This window comes from Rhinolophus sinicus, chromosome 2, assembly GCF_057876585.1.
Source record: "Rhinolophus sinicus isolate RSI-liver-muscle chromosome 2, RSI-T2T, whole genome shotgun sequence".
Classification (NCBI taxonomy): Eukaryota; Metazoa; Chordata; class Mammalia; order Chiroptera; family Rhinolophidae; genus Rhinolophus; species Rhinolophus sinicus.
This window is the reverse complement of record NC_142502.1, coordinates 172,405,255-172,432,097: the sequence shown is the minus strand read 5'-3', so window position 1 is coordinate 172,432,097 and position 26,843 is coordinate 172,405,255. Positions and strand designations below refer to the sequence as shown.

The 26,843-nt window shown below is 37.0% G+C and overlaps 1 protein-coding gene and 1 pseudogene across 1 annotated transcript in view; one reads left to right on the top strand and one right to left on the bottom strand.

Moving 5' to 3' along the window:
• BABAM2 (BRISC and BRCA1 A complex member 2) overlaps positions 1-26,843 on the top strand; it is a 367,671-nt gene that overhangs the window by 62,548 nt on the left and 278,280 nt on the right. The window contains exon 4 of the mRNA XM_019735370.3: positions 19,428-19,522. Coding sequence (XP_019590929.1) covers positions 19,428-19,522 — 95 coding nt within the window. The remainder of the gene's footprint in view (positions 1-19,427; positions 19,523-26,843) is intronic.
• On the bottom strand, positions 7,718-7,865 carry LOC148758956 (U2 spliceosomal RNA; annotated as a pseudogene).

Here is a 26,843-nt window from a genome sequence, read left to right as displayed (position 1 = left end):
GTTTAAAAACTGGTACGATGATGAGTAGCAGACAAAACTTACATTTCTCCCAGTAGGCTAGTTTGTTGGATCAGAAGCAACAGTATGAAATGTAACAGTGTAAAGTCCCTTATTTAAGTTTCAAAATTAGTTACGTGGGTAGAGGAAAGTGATGTAGAATCAGTCTGCAGTTATGTGTGTGCTGGGATTGTAGTTCTCGTGAAACCGAAGAACGGAAGCACGAGGCCAGAGGTTGCAGAAGAGGATAGTTTATTAAAGCAAAGAATTACAGCTTCTGAGCGGAAGGGGGTACCCGAAACTGGGATGCCCACTGGCTAAAGCAAAGACTTCTGTTTTTATCCTTTTTCTTGTCTATCTAAAGAGAAAAGCTGACGCCTACTGGTACATTTTTATCAAATTCTCAGCCTTGAGGAGGCTTTTGAGAGGCTTTTTGAAACAAACCAGCTGTCGTGTGCTAATGATGTGTCTCTGGGCTTCGGCCTTGAAGCTATGACTGTCCTTGTCCATTCTACCAGGGAGTTCCTGACTGCCTGGAGTCCTGCTGACCAACCTGCCTCAATAGCAGTTACATAAAAAACAAATGTGGGATATACAGTAGGAACCAAGAACGTGATGTGACTACTGAAAAAGCTAACACAGACTTGTGCTATATTAACAGGAACATTGGGTCCACAGCTTGGAATGAGCTTCTTGGGTTGTACCTGTGACATAATAGACCATAGATGAGTGCTGAGTTGACATTGGACGCCACAGTGTAGGAAAAACATTATCGACTAATATGTACTTGAGAGAAATCATGACACATAGACAATGCTTGAAGAAAGTAGGAGTGCTACTTTTTAAAGATAGAAAGGACTGGAAATGGAGGCGGAGAGAGGTTAAGTAGATTATCTAAGATGGTATCATTAGTTAATGGCAGGTCAAGTTCTCTACTGCTAGTACAGGGTTCTTTGTACTCATCACACTTTCTTCCAGAAAGTAAAACCAATACTACCAGGGAGGAGTTATTAGAAAGCAGATTTTGACTCTGCAGAATTTTTAATAATTGGTGCTGTCCTCTAATGTAAGGAACTGCTTTGGTTTCTATTGAGTTCTTTGTTACTGGAAAAGTTGAAATAGATACTGTATAACTTTTTTCTTGGAGATACTGTATGTGTTAAAGGATATTTCTGAGTTGTCAGAAACTGAGCTGGATAGCATATGTAGAGAGCAGTGAACCCTATTCTTCTTTATGTTTCTTGTCCTGGTTAATTGTTAATAATGCCCTCTTTCCCATTTCAGGCTGTCTCTGTTTGGATGATAAATGGTATTATTGCCTTCACTATAAAGACCCTTCCAACACTATAAGTCTGCTGAATGAAAATTATTTCAACATAAATTATATTGGTTTGCCGTCTGAGATAAAGTCCTGGTGCAATATGTGGAGTCTGAGACAGTCACTTAAAAAATCTCTTTTCATGGAAAATTTTAAACACAAAAGTAGGTATAATGGTATAATGATTTCCTAGGTACCTGTCACCCCACTTCACAATGATCAATTTGTGATCAGTCATGTTATGTATGTCCTCCATGACGTGTGTCCCAGACAGTTTTGAAGCAAATCCAAAGTGTCATATCATCCATAAATAGAATGTATCACTACGAGATGACTCTTTTTCAACATGACTTTAATATTGTCACACTTTAAAAAGCCTATGCTCATCCTTAAATCTTTCGTTACCAGTCAGTATTCAAATTTCCCTGGTTGATATATGCACACAGACACATATACACATACGTGTGTGAAATGTGTGTGTGTGTGTCTACGCATGCCCATGTGCGTGTTTTACAGTTTGGGGACCGATAGTGTACACGTCGTAGTAGGTTGATACCTTATTTAGGTCTCGTATTTATGGTCATCTCATTCCCTGTCCCCCCTTCTTTCCTCATATTCTTTTTCTTCCTGTTCTCCTTTTTCTTCTTCCTCCTTCTTCATTCTTTTTTCTCTCTTCGTTTTCTTCTTTGTCTACTAAAATTTATTTGAAAGAAACTGGGCCATTTGTCTTAGAAAGTTTCCCCACTGTCTGAATTTTGATGATTTCAGCCCTTTGGTGTCATTTAACATGTTTCTTTGCTCCTCCTGCGTATCCCATGTGAATTGCTAGCTTGATCTAGAGGCAGATTCAGGTTTATTTTATTTTATTTTATTTTTGGCAAGAATATTTTACAGGGTAACATATTCTTCCATTAGAAGTCCTGTAATATCTGGTTGTCTTTTGATGTACATAGAGCCATTCATTTGTTAAGAGTTGTAAAATGGGGATATTCTATCATCTCTTGTTCATTCATTAGATGAAATACTTCAATAAAGAGAAGTTTTTCCTGATCAACTATTTGGTAATCCTGAATATAATTCCTTTAAAAGGATAGAAGAAACGCTTGATTCTTTTCTGGCTTTCAAAATAATGAGTAGGTTCTTTTGCATTTCCCAACACTAACTATTGATTTTTAAGAGTATCATTATTAACTCATAGGTTTAAAGTTTGATGTGTTTCAGCTCATTATACTTAAATTTTTAAAGAAAGAAATAGCCTTTATTTTAATGCTAAGAAGCTTGGTTTTAGTTTGCTCTCAGCATTTTCAGGTGAGGGTGGGAGTAGGGCAAAGCCTCACCATTATTATTGTTATTGTTGCTTAAAGTGACCGATCTTCGGCCAGTAACAGCCTGTTCATGATGTTCCTGAGTCTTGATCTGACCCCAGATGCCTCTGCTAGCTTTCCTGCTCTCTGGCGTGACCCGATGTTCTAGGTTCACTCCGGGCCCAATGCCAGCCTCTTCACTCTTCTTCTCCTTACAGGGAACAACTGGGGAAGCAATTTCTTACGAGAAATGGTTGTACTTTGCAATATTGTGTGTCTGTCTCTAGTGAGTTGCTGAGCCAGATTCTCTCAGGTTTCAAGCTACACTTTGGTTTGATTACGTTGATAACATCAGGCAGCTTTAAAACCTTGACCCAGTCTTCTCTATTTGAAGTCACTTTGTTCAGTCTTCTGTTCCTTTCTTTGCCTTTTGGGTACAGGCATGCTGCATTCCTTTACTGGGTATGGGATAGAAATGGAAGTCTCGAAGCCCTGTCTCATGGCCCTGAACTTTAGTGGTACAGACCAAGTGGTGCCTGCTCGTGAGGTCGTCACTGAACGAGCAGAACTGTCAGAGATGGGATTTGGGAAAGTCACACACAGCTATGGTTAGATATTAAATATTTCATTTCTCCACGAGGAACATACGTTTCTTCCTTAAACAGCCAAATTTTCTGTCTTGGTTTGGATTCCTAAAACAGCAGATCCTGAGACAAGGTTTTGGGTGCATTTAGTTTATGTGTGAGGTGATCCCTGGAAATGCACATTGAGAGTATGGGAAGAGAAACAAGGGACGGAGAAAAGCCAAAAAAGGTGCACGAATCAGTAGGTTATTGTTGTGGGCAGATGGGATTGAAATTGTTTATACATCCACTCTAGCTTTTTTATTCTTTTTTTCTTTCGATGCTGGCCAAGCTCCTTTTAGACCCGAGAATGCCCTTAGGCAGATAGATGAAGTTACTTGAGCTGAGTGGCCACTGGTTTATAGTTGTGGCTGAGGTGGTGGCGGTGGGTGAGGTGGGTGGGGTAGGGATGCGTGGGGTTGGGGTAGAAGCGAAGCAGGATGAGGAGGGGAGGTGGGAGAATGGGAGTGGGGTTTGGAGTGGGGAGGCTTTTTGGTTCTTTGGAGACCACTTGGCAATATCTGGAGACATTTTTGGTTGTCACAACTGAGGGAGGAGGAGAATGCTACTGGCTGGCGTCTAGTGGTTAAAGGCCAGGGATACTCCTAAACATCCTAGGATTCACAGGGCGGCCGGCGGCCTGCAACAAAGAGTTATCCAGCCCCAAATGTCAGCAGTACTGAGGTTGAGAAACTCTGCGTACAGGAATCAAGAGCTGCAGATGACTGCTGGGGTGGGGGGGCCACAGGGATATGGTGGGGCATCGATAGCATCTGCTGTACGTCCCTAGGTAGGCTTTGGCTTTCCTATCACTCCACTTTTGCTCGTGATGTTCCCTTCATAGCCTCGTTTGTAAATCCTTTTCAATCTTTAATATTTTTGTATATATCCTATATTGTTTCACTTCTTATAAAAGAATGTGTTAATGTATTTTATAATTATTTTTCTTTTAGTGTTTTTTTTAATTGTCTAATACCCAGCTCAAGTGCCACCCCTTTGAAGAAGCCGGCTCTTATATTCCTTACTAATTCCTCCATTTTCAGTATTTCTGTGGCATGTTATTTGTCCATTATGAGACTAATGAATTTTTACTTTGTACGTTTTTCTCTCAAATTATTATTTTTTAAAATAACATCTATGCTACAAAAATTTGAAAGACGTATACATCTGTAAACTATCAGTTCTTAACATTTTGTCATATTTATCTCTCTCTGTCCTCACATACATATGTGCAGATATAGGTATATATTTATATCTCTATATCTAAATTTTTTTGCTGAACCATTTTAAAGTTACAAACATTTTGATACTCTACCTATAATACTTCAATATATATTACCCAAGAAAAGGACATTTTTGTTCTACTGTAGAATGTCAGTGCTATTATCACACTCAAGAAATTTAACATTGGTACAATAATATTACCTAATGGGATTCATGTTTATATTTCTGCAGTTGTCTGTTAATGTGCTTTTAGCTTTTTCACCCTGATATCTAATCCAGTGAAGGATCATGTGCTGTATTTACTACTCATAGCTCTAATTTTCTTTAATCTAGAACATATCTTTCTTTTTTTTGTCATTCATGATATCGGGTTTTGAAGAGTTTAGGCCTGTTTTGTAGAATGTCCTAAAATTTCGTTTGTCTGATGATCTCTTCTTGATTGTATTTAGGTTACACATTTATGTCAAGCTTTCCGAGTAGGTGATGTTATGCCCTTCTCAGTGCACTCATCACAAGGTGCATAATGTCCGCTTGTTCCGTTGTTGCTGTTGCTAAATTTGACCATGTAGTTAAATTAAGGTGGTTTCTGCCAGATTTCTCTATCATAAGATACTTTTTCTTTTATTGTAATTTATCAGTAATCCGTGGAGTGATACTTTGAGACTGTATTTTTTCCCCCAACAATCTTTTGCTTAATGGTTCTGGCATCCACTAGTGATCCTATTGAATCAATAATTTATTAGTGTTTATAGTTATTTTTATAAATATCTTACCTCTAACATTACATCTCGTAGATTCCAACTTTATTGGGGCAGAATCTCTTAATTCTTTTTCTGTTATTGACACTACTTATAATATTTTTTGAGGATTGAGTGAAGTAGTAAGTGAAGGTTATCTCTCTAGAAAACGAGAAGAAAGTCTTCTTTTATCGTGCCAGCTTCACCCAAATCTTTATAGTCACATAATCTTTCTTTAAGCTTCCTCAAGTATGCAATAATCAGTTACGATTTTTTAAATACTGCTTCACGTTTCAGGATTTTTTCCCATAGTGTTCTCCAAATGACGGTGTCTCTTTTTCTTTTCTGTAAATGCAAAGGTACTTACTCTGTACATTGAAACCAACCTTTCAGTCCATCTCACTATGATATTTAGTTCACAGAAAATGAAATGTAAATACATAGTAGTCTAGAGGCTGCACCTAAATTAATGATATATATACACACATATATATGTATATATAAATAAATAAAACTTATTTGCTAATTTTTTCTTTGTTATTATTTTCCCAGTTCTTTTTACTATTTCATGATAGTCATCATTACTGATTTGTTTTAAAATTATAGTTAATTCCTAGCTACTTTTAAAAGCTATAAACAAAATCATAGACAGGTTGAGAAAGTTTACTGTCTTTTTATGGGGTCAGATGCATTGTAGTCATTAAAAAAGAATTGATAATAAATTGTATTAATGAAATAGTTTGTGAATATGCCCTAGAAAATTATTATGACTAAAAATTTCTACAGTAGAATATTCATTACTCAATAAAGTAATGCTAATTCATAGTATTTAGCTTAAAATATTGTTATTTTATGCACTGAAATAAATATGCTAAAGTATAAGGTGAAAGGTTCATTTAAAACATATTATAACATCTGAAGAAAGGACATTATACCCCTTTCCTAATTAGTCTAATTTTCTAAGAATCAGCCACATGGCAGCTTCCCTCTGTTACACCTAAGAATCATGTAGCTTAATTTCCAGAGAACTTTTATTGTAAACCACTGAAATAACTGGGCATGCTTAGCTTGGAGAAAAGAAGACTAAAAGAAGAGGTCATTTGCAGATGATTTAGGGACTGCCATGTGGAATAATGCTGAGGGTAGAACTCGCATTAATAGGTCAATGATTTATAAGCACATAATATATTTTTTTCAGATATAAGAAAGAACTTCTTTCAGCAACTACTAACTGCCCAGCAACAGAATGTACTTCCCTTCATGAAGTAATGAGCACATTTTATCTGGAAATGGTCATGGAAAGTTAGATGACCTTTCCTCTTTCCCTTCCCTTCATTCCCTGTGTGCTCTTCTTTCCTTTCATTTGTGTCTCTAGAGCCGTGCTGCCCAATATGGTTGCTACTAGCCATGTGTGGCTGTGCAGTACTTGTAATATGGCTAGCCTGAGATGTGCTGTCAGTGTGATACATCAGATTTCGAAATATTGTAAAATATCTCACTAATTTTATATTGATTGCATGCTGAAATGATACTATAGTTTTATCTATTGGATAAATAAAATATATTAAGATTAATTAATTTTAACTATTATTTATGATTATTTATTAAGATTATTGGTTCCAGATAAGAAGTAGCAAACACTCTCCCCCCAATCTCTCTGTGATTATATCTATAGAATATATACAACTACCTGAGGACTCTGAAAAGTAAATAATAGCAGACACACTAAGAGAAATCAAAACTCAAATAATGACTCCTATGGATGTTAGTTTCCTGTGTGTCCCACTATCCCCACCTCCTTTTTTTCTTTCATATTTCCTGGTGTAGACCCTAGGGCACCCTGAACCCTGGACTATGCGATTGGCATGGACAGAAAGACTCCCTTCAATGAAAATCCTCTCTCGGGTCAGAAGACTATAAAGGGGGACCCTTTAGGATGGAGCTTTTTCAACTCTCTTGGCTCTAACTCAGGCAAGCTACAGTTAGAAATGACTCGGGCAGCAGCCTCTCAGACTCTTATTTTGCTGCTTCACCGCCAGGTGGACACTGTCGTGGGAAGTGCGCAAGAACACGGGGAAGCGGAAAGTCTCGCTTTCTGGCCAGAGCAGCAGGTCAAGGTTCTCCTGAAAGCCAGGAGTGGAGAGGGAAATCATGGAGACGAGGGAGCTGGAGAAAAGGATCCTTTAATTTGTGTATGAAGTCTCAGGCTTATCCTCGAGCTGCACATGTATGAAAACTGGACAGAATTAATATAGCAAAGGCTTTGACAATTGAACTGTAATGTAGACCAGTGCCCACATCCCAGACTGGTCTCTAGGTAATACATACTTGGGGAAAACCAAAATAGCATTAAAAGGCTTTGAAAACTATACTGACATTTGAACCAAGTCCACAGAAGATGGTTTAGCACTTTCATTCTGAACCAAACTTTATGCCAATTCACTTGACAACGTAAATGAAATGAAATTCCTTGAAAAACACAAACTACCAAAACTAAGAAGGAATAGATAATCTGAATAGTCCTATATCTGTTAAAACAATTGAATTTATAGTTAAAAAACAACCTTTCAAAAGTAAAACTCCAGGCCCAGATTGTTTCAGATTAATTCTACCAAACATTTAAGGAATACACTTGATCTTAGCCAAAAGGCCGAGAAGCGATACATTTAAGGAATAAATAGCACCAATTCTATATAATTTCTTTGAGAAATTGAAATGGACACAAAATTTCCCAACTCATTCTATAAGGCCAGTATTCTCCTGATACCAAAACTAGTCAAAGAAAGCAGAAGAAAATGAAACAAACTATAGACCAATATTGCTCGTTTGAAGAGAGAAGCAAAACTTAAAAAAAAAAAGGTAGCTAATTGAATCCAGCAGAAAACTAAAATACATAAAATGCATCATGACCATGTTGGTTTTGTCCTGGGAATAAATGACAGATTCAACATTTGAAAATCAATGGTATTCTCCATATTTATAGACTAATAGAAGAGAAACCATATGATCAGATCAATAGATGCAGAAAAAACATTGAATAAAATTCAAAATCTGTTCATGATAAAAACTCTTAGCAGACTAGGAATAGAAGGGAATTTCCTCATCCTGAACCTAATAAAAGACGTCTACACAAAATCTACAATTAATATCATACATGGTGAAAGAATTCTTTTGTCCTGAGACTGAGACTAAGGCAAGGGTGTTGACTTTCACAACTATATAACATTATACTGAAAGTCATAGACAGTGTAATAAGAAAAAAAAAGGCATACAGATTGGAAGAGGTAAAACTGCCTCTATTTGCATATGACATGATTGTCTATGTAGAAAATCCCAAAGAATTTCAGAAAAACTCCTAGAACTAGTGAGTTTTCCAGGGTTGCAGGATACAAAGTCAACCTAGGAAAATCAACCATATTTCTTTATACTAGCATGAACAATTGGAAATACAAAATTTAAAAATAGTGCTATTATAGTAGCTACCCTCTAAAAAAGGAAAGGGAAAAAGAAGTACTTAGTCATAATAAGTCTAATAAGATATGTTTAGGATCTGTATGCAGATACAAGCAATCAAAGACCTCACTGATTGGAAAGACATATCAATCATATTAATGGATTAGAAGACTCAGTATAGGTAAGAAGCCAGTTTCCTCTTAGTTAACCTATAGTTTTAGAGCAATCCCCTTTAAAATCCCAGCAGCATTTTGTAGATATTGACAAGACGGTTTTAAAATTTATTTGGAAAGGCAAAGGAATTAGACTAACCAAAATAATGTTGAAAAGAACAAAGTTGGATGAGTCAGACTACTAAATTTTAAGACTCACTATCAAGGACAGTGTGATATTGGCAAAGGAATCAATAAAACAAAATTGAAATGTAAATAATAGAACCATGTAAATACGGTTAATTGATTTTTTTCACATTTATGCAAAAGCACTTCAATGACAAAAGGATAGCATGCTTGGCAAATGGTGTTAGAACAATTGGGCCTCTAGATGCGAAAAAAAAAAAAAAAAAAGGATCTTGACCTGTATCTTAAACCATGTACAAATAATAACTCAAATAAATCACATTCTGAAATATAAAATTCCAAACTAAAACCAAAAAGAAGGCGTACGAGGAAATCTTTGTGACTTCAGTTAGGCAATGAATTCTTAGATACAACATCAAAAACAATCTATAAAAGAACAAAGTTGATAAATTATATTTCAGCAATTTGAAAACTTGCTCTGCTGAAGATACTGCTAAGAGAAGGAAAAGACAACACACATTGGGAGAAAATACTTGCAAATCACATATTCTGATAGAGGACAAATTTCCAGAACATATAAAGGGGTCTCAAAAGTCAACAAGAAGAAGACAAACGACTGAATAAAAAACAATGGGCAATAGATTTGAACCAACATTCCACCAAAAAAAGATGTAGAGATAGCAGATAAGCACATGAAAAGATGCTCAACATCATTAGTCGTTAGGGAAATGTAAATTAGAACCATAATGAGATGTCGTGACACACCAGTTAGAAGGACTGAAAACACCAAGGGCAGTGATAGCACATGGACCCCATCGAGTGTTGGTGAGCACGTGTAGCAATTGGAACTCTAATGTATTGAGTGTGTGACTGTTAAATGGAACAGCTACTGGAAGCCAGTTTGGCAGTTTGTCTTAAGGTCAAAGACACACTTCTTCATGTGACCTAGCGATTCGACTCTTAAGTATTTATCTAGAAATGATAATAATTTCTCGAGAAATGGAAATTTTATGTTCGCACAAACCTTGTACATAGATGTTTGTAAAAGCATTATTCATGGTCATCCAAAATTGGAACTAACCCAGCTGTTCTTCACTGGGTAAATGTATAAACTGTGGTACATCCATACACTGGACCACGAATTGACTATAAAACGGAACAAGCTATTGATACGGGCACTTAAATGCATCGATATATTTGGCTGATTCTTAAATACCTGCTGCTAGTAGTAAGTGAAAGAAGCCAGTTTCAAAAGATTATATACTATATGTTTCCATTTGTATGACATTTTGGGAAATGTGATACTGAAGGGACAGAGAGCAGAGCAGAGGTTGCCAGAGATGAGGGATATGGTGGGAAAGTTTAACTACAGAGGGATAGCATGAGGAACTTTTGGAGGGTCATAGAATTGTTCTATATCCTCATTTTGGTGGTGGTTACTGAAATCTACGCATGGGAATCTATGTATGATAAAATTCATGTAACTGTACTCAAAACGGTGAATTTTATTGTATATAAAATTTAAAAAAATAAAAATTTCACACTTTTCAGTATTGTCATGTGGCTACTAGTAAGTTTTAAATGATGTATATGGTTTATATTAAATTTCTGTTGACAGCACAGCTTTAGATACTAGAAATACAAAGAAGGGTAAGATGTGGTTAAAGTCTAGCGATAGGATCTGATAGAAGGAAGTCTTACACGGAAATGACCTAAATTTAGTCCCCCCCCCCACTTCCATCCTTTCTTCTACAGATACATATTTTTTGAGGGCCTATTTAATATGAATTATGCCAACTCTCAGATACGATAATTCTTATAGTCTCTTTTCCTTGGAAAAGAGATTCTGCCTCTCAAGATAAAAAGTGTGCTGTACAATGGAATCATTGATGGTATCTTTGAATTTATAGGGAAAACAGTAACTCTTTGAGGCACTTGGTAAGTTTCTTCATGATGTCCTTGTGGTGAATGTTCAGGTTTGTAGTAGTGTGGGGTAAATATTATTGTTTAAATGATTGCACCCAAGAGGTACTGATTAATTGAACTGTGGCTGCCAGAAAGGGAGTTTTCCAGAAGGGTGTTTAGCTAATCTGTTTATAACTTGAAACTGAGAGTGCCAACCCAGAATTGGAATAGAATCTGAGAATACTCTGATGGGCTGTAAATAGAGAGGTAAATCTAACAAGATTGAAATATAATAGGGACAAATTTAAAATCTCGAAATAGATTCCGAAATTCAGCTGTCCCAGTTAAGAATGAAGACTATGTGGCTTAACAATAGTGTAGATATAAGAGTCTTGGGGCTTTTAGTTGATAGGAAGCATAATACGAATCAACATTGATATGGCTGTCAAAAAGTGCTATTTCAGTTTGCAGTGGTATTTATTAATAGTATCTAAAATGAAAGCATGGGTTTTTAAACTTGATTCTGTGCTCTTTAGAGCACACCTGGAATCTTCTGTTTAGATCTGGGTATTATCCTCTATGAAGGTTATAGACAAACTGGTACACCTGCAGAGAAGAGAGTGGAGAGGATGATGAAGGCGACTGAGACCAAGGCGTCTGAAGCATAGTGAAAGTAACTGGGATATTTAGCCTGGGCGAGAGGTGACTCAGGGTGGTGGGGTTGAAAGAGAGGTCACAAGAACTGCCTGTATAGGGAGTTGAAGGGCTATGATGTCAAAGTGAAACTAGAATTGCTCCATAAATTCCTTAGAACCAGTGGATGAAATTTTCAGAGAGAGAGAGAGAGAGAGAGAGAGAAATTAAGTTCTAGTGTAAGGAACACTATCAAGAATTAGAACTAACTCTTCGAAATGAGTCACCTCCCCAAAGTCTTTTGTTAAATCACTGCTTGAACCCACCTATCCATTGAGAGTCTCCTTCAGCCTGGCATTTCCACAAGATTCTTGTCTGACGCTTACTTCCCACACTTGGAGTTTCAGTAAATAATCATTTTATGTAGCAACTGAGAGGACTAATTCTTCCATCATGGGCAAAACTCCCTTTATTTACCATTTGAATTGTTTTTTTGAAGCTGTTTTCCTGGCAGTTATTTAAACTTTCAAATAGACCAAACAACATGATACTATTTCACTGGTAAGAGTAAGGAAAGGAGCCTGTGGACAAGCTGTGTTCCTTCTGTAACTGGGGAGCCGAGCGTCTGGTTCACTCTGCAGATTTGGTGAAGGGCCTTCCCAAGATGGCACTGATACCTCCTAATGATTGTCAGCTGCTGAGGCAGAAGTGTGTAAATAACACCAATCTTGCCCCTGGAATTTCTGTGATTTCGTGAGTGTGTCATATTATGAAGGATTGTAAATGTGTGTTTTCTAAGTCAGGAACCTCTGCCCCGTTGGTCCCAGGGTTGTGTAGCCTGGCAATTTTCACAGTGATGAAAACTAAGACTTGAAACTACCATTTTGTTTTTAGGTGGTCATAACTTCTAGCTATTCCAGGTATTTTGTTTACTTTTTTTTTTAATAACCTCACCTTATGTCACCTCTGATCCTATTTTTATTTCTTGGTTCTCTTGCCTACTCTTCCTTTTTATTAAAAGTTGAAGTAAGCAGTATCTAAGTAATCTGTTCTCTGTGTTTGTATCATCTTCTCCAGGGTGAAATAAAGGAAATGCGATGTTATTGCTCTTCTCTATGATTTGTGTTGGTCTTTTCGCCACCATCTCTGCCTTGAGGTCAGGTGCTATGTTTTCTACTTCCCCTGTAACTCCCCAGGTGTCCAGTATGTGCATCTGTGCATGGTGGGTTTTTAATAAATGTTCTTGACTGATTTACCGACTGTTCTCCATAGCAAGAAAACAATGCTACGTTTTATTCCAAAGAGGCTATAGAGTATTGAGCAGTGTTTCAGGGGGTCTTTGAAGTTGAAGGTAAGAGTTTGAGAAATTCTGAGCTGTACGAGTGTGAGATTCTGAAAGATATTTAAATTTGCTTCTTTGTTTTCAAAAAGACTTTTGTATAATGTTTTACTACATGTAAGATAGTAATCTCTCTCTTTCTCTCTAAAAAGAGCCTCTCAGTTGAGGTGTGATTATTCGGTATACATTGTTTATTTTAAAAATTTTTATTATGCACTCAAATACTTTTGGCAGCTTTAAAATTTTTAAAAATTAACTAAAATTAAAAAAGAATTAACTTCCTTTAAAAGGACCCATTTGGGGAAGTTCTTGAAAAATAAAGATCTTTATAAGTATTTATCTTATAAAAATATTCTTTGTTTTTAAAAAGGGATCATTGCAGAGTTCCTTTAAATGGAGAACTACCAAATTGCATTTTCAAGATGATTTTATTTATAAAAAACAAATTTACTCATAACCATTGAGTAAATACTCTCTAATTTATTTATTTTAAGTTCAGATTAAAGTGGGACACATTTTTGTATCAGATTAAAGAAGCCCAGCTTTATTGAGATATAATTTACATACCATGCAATTCACTCGTTGAAGTGTACAGTTCGGTGGTTTTTAATACATTCACAGAATTGTGCAGCTGTCAGCACTAGTTCCAGAACGTTTTTCATCACCACAAAAAGAAACCTTGTACTCGTTAGTGGTCACTCCCCATTTTCCCCTTTCCCAGCCCCTGACAACCATTAATCTGCTTTCTGTCTCTGAGGACTTGTATATTCTGGACATTTCATATAAATGAAATTATACAATAATCATACTGTATATGGCCTTTGGTGTCTTGCTGTTTTTGCTTAGCGTAAAGTTTTCAAGGTTCATCCACATTATAGCATGTATCAGTTCTTTTCTGTAGCTGAATAATATTCCTGTGTGTGTGTGTGTGTGTGTGTGTGTGTGTGTGTGTGTGTGTGTGTATTACATTTTATTTATCCTTCAGGTGATGGAATTGTTTTGTTTCTACTTTTTGTCTATTGTGAATAATGCTGCTACAGACATTCGTGTACAAGCTTTTGTGTGGACGTATGTTTTCATTTTTCTTGAGTGTGTAGCTAGAGTGGAATTGGTAGGTCATAAGATAACTCTGTTTAACATTTTGAGAAACTGCCATACTTTTTCAAAGTAGTGGCACCATTTTATATTCCCACCAGCAGTGTTTGAGGGTTCCAGTTTTTCCACATCCTCACCAGCACTTGTGATTATTTGTCATTTTGATTGTAGCCATCCTAGAGTTTGTGAAGTGATACCTCATTGTGGTTTTGATTTTCATTTCCCTGAATGACTAACGGTGCTGAGCATCTTGTCGTAATGCTTACTGGCCATTTCTACATCTTCTTTGGAGAAGTGTCTATTCAAATCCTTTGCCCGTTTTTAAATTGGGTTATTTGTGTTTTTATTGTTGAGGTGTAAGTGTTTTTTATATGCTCTGGGTACAAGTCCTTTATCAGATACATAATTTGCCAAATCATGTATTTTCTGGGTTATCTTTTTACTTTCTAGTTGGTGCCCTTTGAAGAACAAAAGTTTTAAATTTTTATGAAGTCTAGTTTATCTAGTTTTTCTTTTGTTGCTTGTGCTTTTGATTTTATACCTAAGAAAATATTGCCTGGTTATAAAGATTTACTCTTATGTTTTAATCAAAGAGTTACATAGTTTTTGCTCTTACACTTAGATCTAGATCCATTTTGAGTCAAGTTTTGTATATGGTGTATGGTAGGGACTCAGCTTCATTCTTTTGCCTGTGGATATCCAGTTGTCCCAGCACCATTTGTTGAAAAGACTGTCTTAGTCTGTTTAGACTGCTATAATAAATTATTATACATTGAATGGCTTAAACAACAAATGTTTATTTTTTATGGTTCTGGAGGCTGGGCAGTCTGAGATCAAGGTGCTGGTAGATTCAGTGTCTAGTGAGGGTCTGCTTCCTGGTTCACAGATGGTCTGTCTTTTCGTTGTGACCTCACATGGAAGAAGGGGGCAGCAGAGCTCCCTAGGGCCTCTTCTATCAGGGCACTAATCGCAGTCATGAGGGCTCTGCCTTGATGACCTGACCACTTACAGGCCCCCCCTCCCCCCTCCAAATACCGTCACACTGGGCATTAGGATTTCAACATATGAATTTTAGGTGGACACAATTTGTCTATAGCAGACTTTTATATTAAAAATTTGTTTTAATTGTGGCAAAATAACACGTAACAAAATTTACCATCTTAATACTTTTTAAGTGTACATTTCAGTAATGTTAAGTGCATTCACATTGTTCTGCAATCAATCTCTATCGCTCTTCATCTTGTAAAACTGAAACTCTAGACTCATTAAACAACATCTCCCCATTCTCCCCTTCCCCCAGCTCCTGCCAACCACCATGCTTCTTTCTGTCTCTATGAATTTGACTATTCTGTGTATCTCATCTAAGTGGAATCACACAGTATTTGTCTTTTTTGCAACTGGCTTATTTCACCATAATGTGCTCAAGGTTCATTCATATTACAGTGTGTGTCACAATGTCCTGTTTTTCTTTTTTTTGCCTGAATAATATTCCATTGTATGTGTATACCACATTTTGTTTATCTGTTTAGCTGTCAAACACTTGGGTTGCTTCCATTACGCTTTTGTGAATAATGCTGCTGTGAATGTGGGTGTACAAATACTCTTTGAAACATTAGTTTCACCTTTTTTGAGTATATACTGAGAGTGGAATTGTTGAGTTATTCGGTAATTCTATTTTAATAATTTTGAGATGCCACCATATTGTTTTCCATAGCGGCTGCACCATTCTACGTTCCCACCAGTGGTGCACAGGGGTTCCAATTTCTCCATGACCTTGCTAACACTCTTTATATTCTCTCTCTCTCTCTCTCTCTCTCTCTCTCTCTCTCATCGTTCTCACTCCCTCTTTAAAATAGTAGTAATCCTAAAGGGTGTGAGGTGGTGAAAAGATGCCTTTTGCCCCATTTAATTGTCTTGGCGCCCTTGTTAAAAATCAATTGACTGGAAGTGTAAAAGTTCATTTCCAGACTCTGAACTCTAATCCATTGATCAGTACGCCTCTCCTTAATGCCAGCACTACACTGTCTTGGTTATAGTGGCTTTGGAATAAGTTTTGAAATTGGGAAGAGTGAGTCCTCCAACTTTGCATTTTCAAGATTGCTTTTTGGACATTCGGGATCCCTTGCATTTCCATATGACTTTTAGGATTGGCTTGTCAATTTCTGCAGAAAAAGTCAAGCAGGGATTTTGATAGGGATTGCATGAAATCTGTAGATTAATTTAGGAAATATTGCCATCTTAACAGTGTTAAGCCTTCTGATCCTCAAACATGGGATGCCTTCCCATTTATGTAGGCCTTCTTTAATGTCTTTCAACAGTGTTGTAGTTTTTAGTGTACAAGTCTTACATTCTTTCGTTAAGTTTATTCCTAAGTATTTTATTGATACTGTTACAAATGGAATTGTTTTTTTTAAATTTCATGTTTGGATTGTTCATTGGTAGTGTACAGAAATGTAATTGATTTTATACGCTTATCTTATATCTTGAAACCTTCATGAACTTATTCATTCTTATAGGATTTTTTCATTTGTTTGTTTTTGTGGATTCCATATCCAATCTAGGTGCCATTCATTTCTTTTTCTTGCCTAAGTACCGTGGCTAGATCCTCCAGTACAATGTTTAATAGAATTGGCAAGAATGAATATCTCGGATCAGATTTTTAATGTTAGTGGTTTGGAAATATGTATTACTGACAATGATCCTTTGAGAACTTGAAAAATCCAGTTTTGTGTCTTCAGTAATAACAAAAATAATAAAATTTCTTCTGTTGGAATTTAGCTTGCTGTTTAGTTTTTGAGCATCAAGACACAATAGATTCTAGCTTGGCTTTTTTCCAAAACTTTAATGCCTTTGCTCTATTTATGACTTTTTTTTCTCTAAAAGTCACTAAAGGAAGCCAACTGTAGGACTTTGAAAAGCATATCTCTAATGTACATGTCCTTCTAAGGAATTGTGCGTGCTGGGTATAGTGGAAGAACAGTGAGTAATAAGGACATTTCTATTGTCTCTACTGGTTCTTAGTCTTGGCTTGGATTAATGTTTTATGGTTGTCAGATTTGAAGAAATTTTATAATTTGAAATAGATACAGTTGAAAACCAGAGATAATGATAGTGGGTAGGGTGAAGGAAAGGAAGTGATTGTGCTACTTTTGATAATTTAATTCTATACACAACTTCTGAAGGGTATATTTTCTTGCTCAAGTTTATTCCCTACAAAAGTGGCAGATGTAGGTAGTAACGCTTCTGTACTTTATTCTTTACTGTGCATTTTGTCAGTACTTAGATATTCAATTTAGAGAGTAGAATTTCTTTCATGTATTGAGCATTTCTTGAATCTATTCTATGCATTATATTTTGCCCTGTTGAAGACATGAAATAAATGTAAAAGTATGTTTATTCTCTGAATTCTTACAAGATATTTAGGAAGATCAAGTATATGTACTTACCTTGAACGGCTGTGTATTTTTGGTTCTGTGTATATGTCTTGTCTCATTAAATGTAAGCTCCTTGAGGATAACCATCTTTGTATTAACACAGTGACTTACATGTAGCATGTGTTTATTATGAATTTTAAAAATTAATGGAACGATAAAACCAATATAAGACCACAATTCAATACTTAAGTGAATGGCATAACAAATCATTATTGTTGAATTTCAGAAGTAACAATGATCAGTGTGTACTGGATTTATTAGGGAAGTCTTCATGCAGGAGACGGTAATTAAATGTACTCATAAAGGATGGGTAAGAACTGAGCATTTCAGCTATGTCTCATAGTATTTGGAGGTCAGTTAGCAGATTGTATTGACTGGAATAAAAGGTTGGTATTGGCTTGTAGATAGAGAGAAGGGTAGATAAATACATAGGAAACGTCATATTTTGGAGCCCTGAAATGCCAGTTTGAAAAGTTTGCCCTTACTCCGTTTGACATTAGAGAATTATTGAAGTTTTTTGAGTTTGGAACTTTGGGGGTAAGGAAGTGTTTTAAGAAGACTTACTTTATGATAATATACATTGTGGGCTGGAGGGAAACTGGTTATCAGGAGACCATTTAAGGTGATAATTGAATTCTTCTACTCTTGCCCACTCTTCAGGAGCAGAGTTCTTTGTATGATCTTTACTGTGTAGCGTAGTGCCTGCGGCGGAGTTCAGATGTCTGTCATTGGGTGTGTGAATGTATGGACCAGGTCACCCGGGCCTGGAGAGAGCTGTTAGCAGCGGGAAATAACCGTAGGAGAAACATTTTAGAGGACAAGTTGAGATGACTTGTTTTCCATGAATATAAAGGGTGAGGATAAGGTTGAAGAGGAGACTAAAGGTTACACACGGTAATTGAAGGACAGCTGTGCCATCGCTAGAAATAGGGGGGAGTCAGCGCGGGGAAGAGAGCAGTGAGAAAAGGAACAGTCAGGAGCTACCACCCTGAATGTGCCCGATCTCGTCTGCTTTTAGACTTCCGAGTTTGACATTGAAATACATAGTACATGGAGATAGAGAGGTTCAAATGAGAACTGAAGTTTGAATGTTTAAATTTGAATATCATCATGAAGGTGTTATTATTTGAGCAGTAAAGGTGATTGGACTGATACAGCTGTATGTGTGTGCCTGGGTATAGGGGTTGTGTGCGTGTACACAAGTATATACACTCTTACGCGTAGAATCCAGTGTGTGTGCTTATCGGTGTACCATCTGCTTGTTGCTATTAGCAGAAAGACGAGGACTGATTCTTGGGGTGAGCAGAGGAAAAAACAGGGAGCTAGAGACTGGAAAGCAACAGAGAGGTCGAAGAGCATACAACACAAATTTGCTAAGGAGACGTAATTTGTCCCCTGTTTCAAAATAATTCTAGCAATCACAGCAGTAGTATTCCGGTGTCACGTACTAAGTGCTTACTGTGTGTATACCAGACGCCATGTAGGCATGTGGCCTCTTTTTATTCTTAAATCCGTGATGGCAGTGCTGTTATATCCACCCTTTTACTGATGAGGAAACTGACATGTAAAGAGGTTAAAACTTGTTCAAGATGACTTGAGCTAATAAATAATTAGGAAACCTTGGGGAGACAAACCAGACTTTTTTGACCCCGAGTCAAATGTTCTTTCCATTTTACCAAAGGTTTGTATGTTTAATTTCTTGAAGGCAAGGACTTGAGAGAATCAGTCCTTGGTAAAGGCCTATTAATTATCAGGCAGGGATTGGAGAGTAATGTTTCCTATAAAAAATACCTGCATGTATTTTGTATGTTGCTGCTTATCTTTTTATGCTTGGGTATTTATATTTATAGTGTGTTAGGAGATTAATTTTTTTGAATGCATGTTGTGGGTGTTAATTTAAAAGAGAATATCAGTTCTTTTGTTTGAAGAATTAATCATTCAGAAAGTGCTTTTCAAATTTGTTGAACTAATACAAACTTCCTTTAGAAATTTTTCTGATGCATTCCTCAGAACACTCATACATTAGGAAGGAAATAAGAAGGGCCTGACATTTTCTTGTATTTCAGGGGATATCATTTTCAATGCCCAATACCCAGAGCTGCCCCCTGATTTTATCTTTGGAGAAGATGCTGAATTTCTTCCAGACCCCTCGGCTTTGCATGTGAGTAACTGCAGGCTCATTTTGATGTTCTTTATTTGTTGGAAGAAAATAAAATTAGTTTTTCCTGTGAAGTACAACACTTTATGTGTTAAAATAGTTTCAATAGGAGATTTATTTTTCCATTGCAGTTTTACTTTCAGACTATTTTGAATTATTGAAAGTCTCTAGCATATTGGTTAAAATATTTTCACTTCAGCTTAAGGAGACATGTTGAAAATATTTTCTTTGTCTTAATATTTCATGCCTGCAATCAATTTTCTAATGTTTACTAACACTTCATCACAGGGCTTGTTAGTGGAGTGTTTCTTGGCTCTTTCAGAGGCCTTTTTCATGTGTAAGTGAAAGTGGCAAATTTGGACTTGTATCTGATGCATTATCTCAGTATTTTTAGCAGAAGGGTTGTAAAGACCAGATTAAATGTTCTTTATTAAGCAGGACCAAAAACTTTGCAGTTGAATTAAAATGTCTCTGGAATTAAGGCAGGGAAAGGGGTGGTGGTATTGTCAGAGTACATGCGGTTTGTATAAAAATGGTGTGTTTTGCATGGCTGGTGGAGAATAACATGTACCATTTTGTTTAAAAAGTCTGAGCATACAAAAATGTCTCTTTCTATCCCTTCCCAAATTCGATTTTGCCATGATGCCTGTAAAAATAAGAAGTTTTATTGTTGTTCAAAAGTATGTTCATGGTTTTGTTTTTTGGAATTTTTTTTAATCTCATTAAGGTTTTGATAACTTATTTTGAAATCTTGCCCCCTGCTTTTTAAAAAGGGAAGTATTAAATAGGAAGTATTAACCCAAACCTAAAGAATTATCTTAAATTTTAGAACACAGCTGTAAAAATACGGTTGGCAAGAGTAGGTGGGTTTGGTTGCTAAATTATAATAGTTACACAAACTGTTAGTTTGGCTGATTTTTAAAAAAATTGTAGTTTAAGTGTAGCCCCTTTTGATGCTATGCATTATATATTCACCCCATATTGAAGCTGAAGGGTTTACCTGGAGAAAATGAGGCAGAAGTTTCCCTACAGACCTCTTGAGTATTAAATCTGCCCAGTCGAGGGTAGCGTCCGTTCAACGCCAAAGATGTGTATAACAGGCTAGGTGCTCCAGGAATTGAAAGAAGGTTGTCAGAAAAGGCTTTGTAGTGGAGATGAGACTTGTACTCATTCTTGAAGAAAGGAACAAAAGTGGGGAGTAAGGCAGAGACTATTTCAAGTAGAGGAAATGAAACAAACAAATTTGAAGAAGTTATGATATGTATAATTCATTGTAGAAGGAGGTACTTGCAGGTTTGCTGAAATGTAAATTAATAGCACGAAGGGCTAGTAAAGGTTAGAAAGATAAATTGGGAAAAGATTATGGAGTGTCTTGAATGCTAGGGTAAGAGCCATTGAAGGAGATGAAAACTGGAGAATCATCTAATAGCAAGGTGGTCAATATAGTGGATTAAGGAGAGATTGAGGACCAGAATTGACGACTGTTGTGGGGAGAGAAGGGGTTTTGAGCTCGGACGATGCAAGAGGGAGCACTGTGATGGAAAGCATAAGAAATAATGTTTACAACTTCTTGGTTAGGAATTACCTTTAAAATTTGCAAGGCATATCTTCAATATGGACAAATATTGTGAGAGTGTAGAATTTAAAATGTAGAAAGGACCTTAAGATTTATCTTATTCCACTTTTCTGTTTTCGTATTGAGGAAATTGACCAAGATTTATATAACTTTGTCAGAGTCGATATTATAACGTCACTCTTCTGATATTTTTGTCTCTGAGTGAAGTTATCACAAACGGTTTGAGAAATTGTATGAAAAAGAACAGCCAAAAAAATCAAAGCACTGTGTGAAAAAGAAAGATACAAGTCTAGGAAAACACCTTCTCTTTAGCTGTAGTAAACCTACGGCCTCAGGCAGGCTACCTAGTGCTTCTTCATGGACCAGTGGGCTGGGCAAAACTAGATACTAAGCAACCAGGGTAGACGCTTCCACTGGCTGGGTGAGTCCACACAACCCTGGAGGATGTCCTTGGTGTTCATTGTCATCTGGCTAAAGCACTAGGGCAGGGTAAGCGACAAGGCCTGATCCTCAGCAGATATTTCCCTTACTACTGCATGCCTCTGACGGACTTGTCACTCATTTGTTAACAGGTTATGGTTTACTTCTTAGATTAGTTCAGACTTTTTCCTCTCTCGAAGTGCACAGAGCACCATCACTAGTAATCTGATTAGTCTATATTTGTATATGGTTTTACATAAATGTGGATTACATATTTCATCACTGTGGAATGGAAAACAGAATGCCTAAATGTCTTGGATTTTCCACTGAAGTATTAATTACAGAAGGGAATGAATATGTACCCTTTGAATCTGGGAGTGTAGTCCAGAGTAGTTCCTGTGGCAAATACGGAATTTCCTTGAAGTTTCTGGGTTCTATCTTAAAAATTCACGAAAATTTTACGTTTGATTTTATAAGATGCCTGTATTTTTTAATACAAAATATATTAAATTATAAGTATTTGAGAAAAAAACTGACTCTCCAATGTGTCCCACCTTGAGAAATACAGTTTTGAGAGAATTCTTGTGAGAATATATGTGATCTTTTATTTATTCAACTTATGTTCCTTTCCAAAAAAAGATTTGAAGTAGCTTAAATAAAGGGTATAAATAAGAATAATAAAAATATATGAGGTGCAGATGAAGCCACCTCTTTCTAAACTCAAAGCCTTAATTCAGGGAATTGAGTGCCATTAAGGACTTTGAGATTCTCAGATGAAGGGAAAATACTAGCTAGATACCAGATCTAGAGTTAAGTATCTCAGAGATACCAGGGAATCATGAAATCATTGAATTGGGCTCTTAGTGGTTCCTACTTCTGGCTATTCATTAGAATAATTTAGGGAGCCTGTTAGAAATACAGATTCCTGGACCCCAGTGGGCATACTGAACTAGATGTTTTAGGGAGCCAGAGAATCCTTAAATTCCCTGCGTGATTTTTTTGGTATTAGTCTGTGAACTGCTATTGGAACCACTAATTGAATCCATCTTTCACAGTAATATTTCCAACTGAAGGCCATTTGCCTTTGCTTAACATTATTTCTGGTGAGGTATCGTGTTCCATTTTGGGGACAGCTCTAATTATTTTAATAACAGCTTTATTGAGACATAATTTATATGCCATACAATTTACCCATTCAAAGTGTATTATTCAAAGGTTTTTAGTATATTCATTGAGTTGTGCAACCATCACTACAGTCAAATTTAGAACGTTGTCATCACCCCTAAAAGAAACCCCAGTGTTATTAGCAGAAACTTCTCGATCTTTCCCACCCCCCAACCATGTCCACTCTAGGCAATAACTAATCTGCATTCTGTCTGTATGGATTTGCCTATTCTGGACATTCACTGCTTTATTTTTTTACTGCCAAATAATATTCTAGTGTATGCATATAACCACATTTTGTTTATCCATTGTCAGTTGATGGATATTTGGGTTGTTTCCACATTTTGGCTATTATAAGTATTGCTGTTGTGTGGACATAATTTTATTTCTCTTGGATATATCCCTTGGAGTGGAATTGCAAGGTCAGTGGTAACTCTATGTTTAACTTTTTGAAGAACTCCCAGACTGTTTTCCAAAGTAGCTGCACCATTTTATATACCCACCAGCAGTGTAGAAGTGTTCCAATTTCTCTACATCCTCACCAACACTTGTTATGATTTGTCTTTATGATTATAGCATCCTACTGGGTGTGAAGTGGTATCTCACTGTGGTTTGGTTTCTATTTCCCTGAAGGCTGTGCATCATAAGAATGTTTTGCATCTTTTCATGTGTTTATTGTCCATTTGTGTATCTTCTCTGGAGCAGTGTTGATTCAAATCCTTTGGCCATTTTAAAATTGGGTTATTTGTTTTTTTATTGCTGAGGTGTAAGAGTTCTTGATGTGTTCTGTGTACAAGGCCTTTGTCAGATATATGACTGGCCAAAATTTTCTCCTAGTCTGTGGATTGTCTTTTCACTTTCTAGATAGTATCATTTGAAGGACAGCAGTTTTCCATTTTTTATGGAGTCCAACTTATCTGTTTTTTCTTTTGTTGCTTGTGCTTCTGGTTTCATATCTAAGAAACTGCTGCCTAGTCCAAGGTTATGAAAACTTACGGTTTTCCTTGAAAAACCCACATTAATGTTTGCTCTTATGATAAGGTGTTTGATCCATGTTAGTTAATTTTTATATATGGTGTGAGGTAGGGGCCTTGCTTCATTGTTTTACAAGTGGAGATGAAGATGTCCCTGCACAATTTATCAGAAAGACCATTTTTCCTTATTGATTTGTCTTTGCATTCTTATTGAAATTCAGTAGATTATAAATATGAAGGTTTATAGACATAGGTAGCACATAGGTGAATGTTGAAATGATTGATAGAGAGGAGTGCTGTGGGATAATTACACAGTGTTTTCACATCCATTACCTAATGTGAGAAGAGAGGATGATCAACAAATTAAGACACAGACTCCACTATAATGAAAAAGGAAAATTATTATAGGTTGGAATTGGGGAGTTAAAATCATCAGGAAGAAGTTGGAACTTGTGCTGATCCCTAAACGATGGGCCTGCGGTAGCTGTTATGCTATAGCTATCACTCAGTTGCTTCTCTTTCCATTCTGTTCCTTGCTCACTGCTCTCCAGCCACACAGGCCTCCGTGCTATTTCTCAAACGTTTAAGTACCCTCTCAACCTCGAACCATTTATTTGCTGTTCACCATTTTCATTCACTTCTTCCTGGAACTCTGTTCCCCAGTTCTCTGAACAGCTTGTTCCCTTCCTATCGTCAAATGTCATTGCATCAGAGAGGCTTATACAAAGTTGTAGTAACACCCTTCACATTACTCTGTCCTCTTATCATGTTTTATTTTCTTCATTATACTTATCACCATTTGATAAATTGTCGGTTCCTTATTTGTTTGGTATCTGTCTCTCCTATGGTGACCAACTGCCGGGGTCTGTGAGGTTTTTGAGATGTAGTGCCTTCAGTACTAAGACAGGACAGTCCCAGGCAAACTGGATAGAGGGCTCTCCTTGTTTCTTCACTGGAATGGAAGCTTCATGAGAGAATGGAGTTTGTTTTGTTCACTGCTGTATCTTAGTATCTAGAAGAGTGCCTGATGCAAGAAGTATATGAGGTGGGACAGTTAAGTTCGTGAACTCATCCTACATAAAGTGCTATATACCTCATTGCTGAATATCACTATGGTCACCTTCGAAGTTCTCCCTTTGGGAAGCTATGCACCGACGCCCGTGCCTAGTCCACCCTTCAAAGCAATTTTGGAACTCGTTTTCTGGAATGGCCATCAGAGCTGTCATCTTATTACCCTTGATGTGCTGAATGTCATCAAAATGTCTTCCTTTCAATATTTCCTTTATCTTCAGGTAAAGAAAGAAGTCATTGGGGGCCAGATCAGGTGAGTAGGGAGGGTGTTCCAATACAGTTATTTGTTTACTGGCTAAAAACTCCCTCACAGACAGTGCCGTGTGAGCTGGTGCATTGTCGTGATGTAAGAGCCACGAATTGTTGGTGAAAAGTTCAGGTCATCTAACTTTTTCACGCAGCGTTTTCAGCACTTTTAAAAAGTAAACTTGGTTAACTGTCCAGTTGGTACAAATTCATAATGAATAATCCCTCTGATACCAACAAAAGGTTAGCAATAGCGTTGCAACAAGTTCACGAACTTAATTGTCAGACCTCATACAATACGTGTTCATTAGATGAACCGCTTGCCTTTAAGATTCCCTATTTCTTAAGAACTTTGTTGGTTTCTGAAACTAAAAAATATGTTTTAGGTAAAAATTTCAAAATAGAAGAAAAAGATTCAGTTTTAGAGAAGTTTGGGGGATAAAAATCAGTTAACAGATGCTCAGAAACAGTGATTTTCAGCTTTGCTTTTGCAATACCCTGTGGTGCATTCGGCTACCTCAAAGGGTATTGTGAAATTCTTTTCCCCAGAAAATCATTATGACAATTCACTTTAATTTAAAATAAAATTGCATAAAGGAGGAAGGGTGGATCATAAATTTAAATGAGAAGAACATGTAATCATAGCAAGATTGGAAACCATTGATACCGGACTTCCTAGTTTGAAGAAGGAGAGGGCCGTTTTGTGTTTGGGACAGTCACCTTCAGGGCAGGGAGCCCGCTGCTGCTGCAGGTACTGCCCACTGGTTGTATCCTGCTTGCCCCGACTCTGTTCTGTTCGTGTGGAATGTAAGCATAGAAAGCGGTGTTGTACTAATACCTTGTCATTTCTCTTCCCCTGGTCTTCAGTGGGCTACCTACAAAAAGATATCTTTTAAAGGTGTCCTTGCAAAATAGGGTTCATCCCCTGTGTCCAGGAAATATATGTGAAAAGTGCACGAGGCTGATACAGATTGCATGGCCCACCATTGAAAAGCGTCGTCCAAATGTGTGCCGCTCATTTTCCTACACATTTCCGTGTGCCGTGGTCTACGGCATCTTTTAAAGTAGAGTGCTCTGTCGTTTTTCAAATATCTACTGAATGCTTCATTTGAGACCTATAAAAGATCCACCTAACCCTGCTAGCTGGACGTGGTGCTCAAGGCAGATAAATACACAGAACTGCAGCCTCGGTGAGACGTGCAGGGGGAGAGGTGTCTACACAAGGTGCTGGGGTGAGGGGCGTGTAGGGGGAGCCACATCCAGGAGGTGGCGGGGGCTCAGAGGCTTATTACTTAATTGTTCATAAATACTCTACATTTTGATGTGACTTGTTGAAGAATAACATACTATGGAAGAGTGTACACATCACAAGTGTACAGCATGACGAATTTCAGAAAGTTAAACACACCATGTAACCAGCACCACATTAAGAAACAGAATATTTCCAGCTTCCAGAAGCCCCACTCATGCCCCCTTCCAGCCCTGATTAAGAAACAGAGTATTTCCAGCTTCCAGAAGCCCCACTCATGCCCCCTTCCAGCCCTGTGACCGTCTTGCCCCAAACTAAACACTGTGCTCACCTATATCACCATTATTAATTTTGGCCTTTTTTTAATCTTTCAAATGGAATCGAGTGTGGACTTACGTGTCCGACTTTTTTCATGCAACATTTATTTGTGAGCTTCACCCAGATAGTTTGCTGTTACTGTTGTTGTATGGTCATTACTCATAGTATTCCATTGTATGAGCACGTCACAGTTTATCCATTCTGTTATAGATTGACATTTGGATTATTTCCGTTCTTTTTGTTTTTTTTCGCTGCTGTGAACAGTGCTACTGTAAGTTTTCTTGTACATGTCTCGGTGAATATACA